Consider the following 5,407-nt stretch of genomic DNA (forward strand, 5'->3'; position numbering starts at 1 on the left):
AATGCTTAAAGTATTATACTTATTGTACTTATTTGTAGATAAGAATTATATGACCATACACATTGAGTGACGAAGGATTTCCGGTGTCACCATGTTTTTGTTTTTATAGACCGGAGGCAGTTACTTCTCTTGGGAAAATTAAAGAAACTATAAATAGGGCGGCTTTCATCCCTCAAGATACTATTTAGTCTGTTGAAACGGGACCATTCATATAATTCCTTTACTTTATAAATGGTATTTGTTTATTTGCCTGCCTTTTTCACAATTTTATCAATCTTTCCTAGGTCACATTTCCTATCATTAGTTATCGAATTCATGTTGAGTATGTCACGTGTGCTTCACACTCAAAGGCTGTGAAACTTGAAAAAATGGAACCGTTTTGAATTCTACATCATCTATGTCTTCTGCTATCTTTTTCTTAGTTTAACTCTTTATCTTTGCATTTTGTAAATGACATATTTAGACCTTGGTAAGAAATAAAATTCTCTTATTTATCTTACACGAAAAGTAAACAGAGAAGCTAGTATGAACAGAATCTTTAGGATTATTCATGTTAAGTTGTATATATTACACATGACTTAAATATTTATAAATTTCGTTTGATTTCATTAACTAGGATTGACATTAAGTCAAGCTGATACCGAGGGCACTTTAATAGTTCCAGCTGAAATCTATAGAAAAGGCTGCACGAACGATGCCGATGAAGGATTGGAAGCGGCACAGAGGATTGGTTTCCCAATCATGATCAAAGCATCAGAAGGTGGTGGAGGAAAGGGAATCAGGAAAGTTGAGAACGCCGAGGAATTTCACAACTTGTTTAGACAAGTAAGTAAATATTTGTTGTTTTTTTTTTGTTTGCTTATTTTTGTTGGGATCAATTTTTTTTTTTTTTTAATTTTTTTTTTGGGACTCCCATTTTTTTAGTCTTAATACTCTATACAGAATAATATTGCAGAGCAGGCATGGTATTTAATCAGTTGAGCATCTACTCAATCACAGCAAAGCCAGATTGGCATCATAGCTTTGGGTCAGAATTTCATCCGGTCTCTGTTTTCCTTCATGTTAGGTAGGCTACTTAAACGTTGAATATCTGGAGGTATCATGCAGATGAAGAAGGCGTATGAGGATGCCAGATGATTGATATTAGAACTGCCAAAATTATTTTTAAAAAAATAATAATAATGAAAAAAATAAAGCATTGTAAACATAGTGGGACAATGTAGATTTTTTTCTTCTTCGTAACTAATTGTTTTGGAGAGAATTGCTCCTCTTGGGTTCTATGCAGAGAGAGTTTTTAATGCTATAGGGAATGAGATTAGCGGAAGAGTAGCGTCCCTTGATTGGACGTCATCCATAGTCTGTGACGTCACCGGTGGAAAAGTTATTAGAGAGAGGTGGTCATGTTGGTTGTGCGCATGCGTCTCTCGTCCTCGCGGAAATATTATATCACGATCATCGATTTAATCATTGAATGTACGGTATACGATATTTCCCCAAGGTCCAGCAAGAGGTGCCAGGTTCCCCGATATTCATCATGAAATTGGCATCGGCAGCTCGTCATTTGGAGGTACAGATTTTAGCAGACAAGTATGGCAATGCCATTTCTCTGTTTGGAAGAGATTGTTCCATTCAGCGTCGTCATCAGAAGATTATCGAGGAGGCACCTGCCATCATATCAAAACCTGATGTCTTTGAACGCATGGAGAAGGTAATTGTTATCTTTTTCTTATGGGGTTAAAATAAAATCTTTAATGCTAATTGTCAATACAGATCTTTATTCCTTGAATGAAAATGATTTATGGATGATTATTCATATATTTTTCTATATCCTACCTCTTTTTGTTGTCTTGTGTTTTGTTTATTTCTCAAGTTTTTCTTTCAATTTTTAAGAGGCAGTATTAGTTATATTTTCATGTTTTATTTTTGATGTAGAAATTATCACCTTCATATTTCTTTGTTATAATTTTTGGATGTGGCAATGACAAATTCATTCTTTTCTTTCTTTCTTTCTTTAATTTTTTTTTTTTTAAAGACGACAAAGTTGATTACATTTTATGCAATCTGTCCCTTAGCAGAGTTAAATATAATGGTAGTTTTTATGATGAACTAAATACTTGAAAAGATTAAACTGAAAATACTATAAAAATTTATGTCTGAAATAATTGTAGGCTGCTGTAACATTAGCCAAGATGGTGGGTTATGTGAGTGCTGGCACGGTGGAGTATCTGTACAATGCTGAGGAAGACACATTCTACTTTTTGGAGCTCAACCCTAGGCTTCAAGTTGAACATCCTTGTACAGAAATGGTGGCGGACATAAACTTGCCAGCGGCTCAGTTACAGGTAAACGGAGTTCTTTTTTTTTTTGTTTTTTTCTTTTGTGTTTTTGTCTTCTATATTGTAAGTTGAATTACTTTTGACTGGAAAAGTGGAATGCCGTATTATTCTAAGTGATCTTTTAATTTGAATAAAATGCATAGTGGTACAGAGTCATGAGCATAGCTGCCAACCAGTACGATAAATCGTACTTAGTAAGATTTGGCCAATCCAGAAAAAGAAAAAAAATCCAGAAAAAAAAAAGAAGAAAATCTGATAAAAAATTATCTTGGGAGAAAATTTTCGCCGTACACCATACCCCGCATTTCGCAAAAACACCGGAGATGGTCTCGGAGCTCTTTTTCCCCGTACGCCGTAAACCGCATTTCTCTTAGTATTACAGTTCTGACCATTCTAGTACTTAAGTACATTAATAAATATGCCATTTTAAGACATGAATTGGGCGTCCGCGCCGCACCGTGTATAATAATACGTTTTTGCATTTTGAAAAGTTGGCAGCTATGCATGAGGATCTGCGGAAACTGGATTTTAAGCCTAACCCTACCCTCCACCCCCCTAACCATGGTATCAAACTGTCACAAACAATAATAAAATGGTCAGTGAAGGTTTTGAATCTTTGGGCCTCATTTGTCAATTTCTGAAAACAGGTTGTGACTTCTGGCTTTTCCCAAAATAACTGCAAAACCAATCACATGCTTTGAATGCTTAGTTGTCGTTCTTTTCTTTTTTTAACATTTTAATTGGTTGATGTCCTCTCATGAAAGTGGGTTTAAAAATTTAATAATAATAATATGGTGGAAGCATATTTTTAGCTTTGTTCAAACTGCTTTTATTCTTTCTTATCATGTTAACTTTTACTGTGAGAAAATATAAGTTGATAAGGCGAAGTAATGTTCTCTCTATATTTTCAATATTGCTATGCTCTATAAGTCAATCATTTATATTAATGTTATTTTTGTTTCCAAGGATATGCCCATTTTGTATAGAAATTAGGAGAAAAATATTTTAGTGGTTTTAATTTCTTTCCATGATTTCCTTTTTCTTATGATCAGGTTGCTATGGGACTTCCTCTTCATCGAATCAAAGATATTCGTTTGCTTTATGGGGCAGATGCATTTGGTGATTCCCTTGTCGACTTCGAAAAACCCTGAACCAAGACCATGTCCTAGAGGTCATGTCATTGCAGCCAGAATCACCAGTGAAAATCCAGATGAAATAAGTTCCCATAAATAGATTAGGAGAAGAGTATTGTGGGTTTGTTTTGTAACTTTCTTCTTTTCTTTGTTGATGTTGTTATATTTTTATAAGATTAGTGATATTAAGATGTGTGAATTATGATATATGGCTCTATTTTAATGCATTAATTTCTACACCTCAGAGAGAAACCATTTACCATTGTTTGTAATATTATTTTTCTGGTATTGATTCCTTGATTTTTGTTTTTTAATTTGTCTGCCAGGGTTTCAAACCAAGTTCAGGACAGTTCAAGAACTAAATTTCCGTAGCAGTAAGAATGTGTGGGGCTACTTTAGCGTGATTGCTTCAGGGGGTCTACATGAGTTTGCTGATTCTCAGTTTTGGACACTGTTTCTCCTGGGGAGAGGACAGGGAAGATGCCAGAGAGTAAGTTATTGTTACCTCTTGAAATTTGTATTTTTCTTTTTTTGGTGTGTGTGATGAAGCACCATATGTTTGATTGCTTCAAGGCCAATCGTTGTGCAAGACGGCGTACAATATACGTTCTGTGCGGTGTTTCATTTTTTTTTTTAATTTATTATTTCTAAAGTTATAGTGTAACTGTAAATGTTACAAAGAATACTTAAATCATGGGTGCCAGATTTCCGGTTCATGCCGGAATTTCGGTTTCGTGATATCGCGAAGTCAAATACCTCCGGTTTCATTGTTTTGAGTAAAATAACCTAATAGCGTCTGTAAAAATTGGAAACGTGATTCAGCCACCTTTTCAGTGTATGGAGGTAGATTCGTGTGAAACCAGAACTCTCTTTGGTCAAGGCCTCGGCCTGTCCAACCCCGTGTTTACAACCTCGACCTTTCAAAACGTAGGCCTATGCGCGTGTCTAGGCCTACTTACTACTTCCTCTTAGGTTTGGCAAAGTGTTGAGATCTTAGTTTCAGGTTTCAGCACTTCTTCCTGCTGGCACCCATGACTTAAATGTTTTTTGGTTGCTGATATATATAGTGGACAGTAAGAATTGCTTCTTATCATCTGAAAAGTCTATTCTGTCACATCCAACGTCACCAAATCTGTTGTAGACTAATTCACTGTTTTGATGGATTTGGAAAATGAAAAAGAAAAATGAAGTGGACGATTAGGGGCTAATAGATTTTCCTGTCATGAAAAGAGGACAAGGAACTGACCCTGAAGTAAGCCCCATAATAATATCAAATGATACATTAAGAAATAATACATTGGTCCACTAAGATGTAACCATCTTGTTGTTCTGAATTTCACTGTTATTAAAACTGCTGTATGGTCTTATATGTAATTGTTATGAAAATGTATCTAAATAGAATGAAATTCTACCCATTTATAAAACAGTATTTTTATTTCATATTTCTGTAATTTCCCGGAACTTGGTTGTTGCATTAAAAGAATTGTCCATTCGAGGGGATTTCCGTACAACAGTTGAGTACCTTATCAAATTACTGGAGACAGATCCCTATCAAAACAATGACTTCACCACTGCCTGGCTTGACAAGTTGATAGCTGAGAAGATGCAAGCAGAGAAACCGACTTGATGCTCGGGGTTGTTTGTGGTGCCCTTCATCTTGCTGACCAAACAATCAGAGGGGGATTTCAGAATTTCCAGACATCTTTAGAAAGGTGATGTATCTGAAAGGAACTTTTTAACACATGATCTTATGATATCAAGTTTCTTGGATTGATAGCAGTCGCAGCTGCCCTTTGCTTCATTTGAATTTTGAATTTTATTTCTTTATATTTCACTCTTAAATTCTCAAGGAAATAATGAATGGTTGGTACGGCTATGTGGTCTCGTGGTATGACACTCGCTTTCGGATCAGAAGGTCCTGGGTTCGAGCCTCCGCTT

The 5,407-nt window shown here is 35.5% G+C and overlaps 2 protein-coding genes and 1 pseudogene across 5 annotated transcripts in view; all 3 read left to right on the plus strand.

The window, feature by feature from the left end:
• LOC144966931 (acetyl-CoA carboxylase 1-like) overlaps window positions 1-3,487 on the plus strand; it is a 3,839-nt gene extending 352 nt beyond the window's left edge. The window contains exons 2-5 of the mRNA XM_078903627.1: window positions 617-825; window positions 1,499-1,708; window positions 2,169-2,342; window positions 3,389-3,487. Coding sequence (XP_078759753.1) covers window positions 617-825; window positions 1,499-1,708; window positions 2,169-2,342; window positions 3,389-3,487 — 692 coding nt within the window. The remainder of the gene's footprint in view (window positions 1-616; window positions 826-1,498; window positions 1,709-2,168; window positions 2,343-3,388) is intronic.
• The window catches only part of LOC144969034 (uncharacterized), a 55,462-nt gene that overhangs the window by 12,831 nt on the left and 37,224 nt on the right, over window positions 1-5,407 (plus strand). The gene's annotated exons all lie outside the window — the stretch shown is intronic.
• On the plus strand, window positions 3,660-5,185 carry LOC144966932 (acetyl-CoA carboxylase-like; annotated as a pseudogene).

This window comes from Berghia stephanieae, chromosome 3 (assembly GCF_034508935.2).
Source record: "Berghia stephanieae isolate SIO BIC M18660-M18661 chromosome 3, UCSD_Bste_1.3, whole genome shotgun sequence".
NCBI lineage: Eukaryota > Metazoa > Mollusca > Gastropoda > Nudibranchia > Aeolidiidae > Berghia > Berghia stephanieae.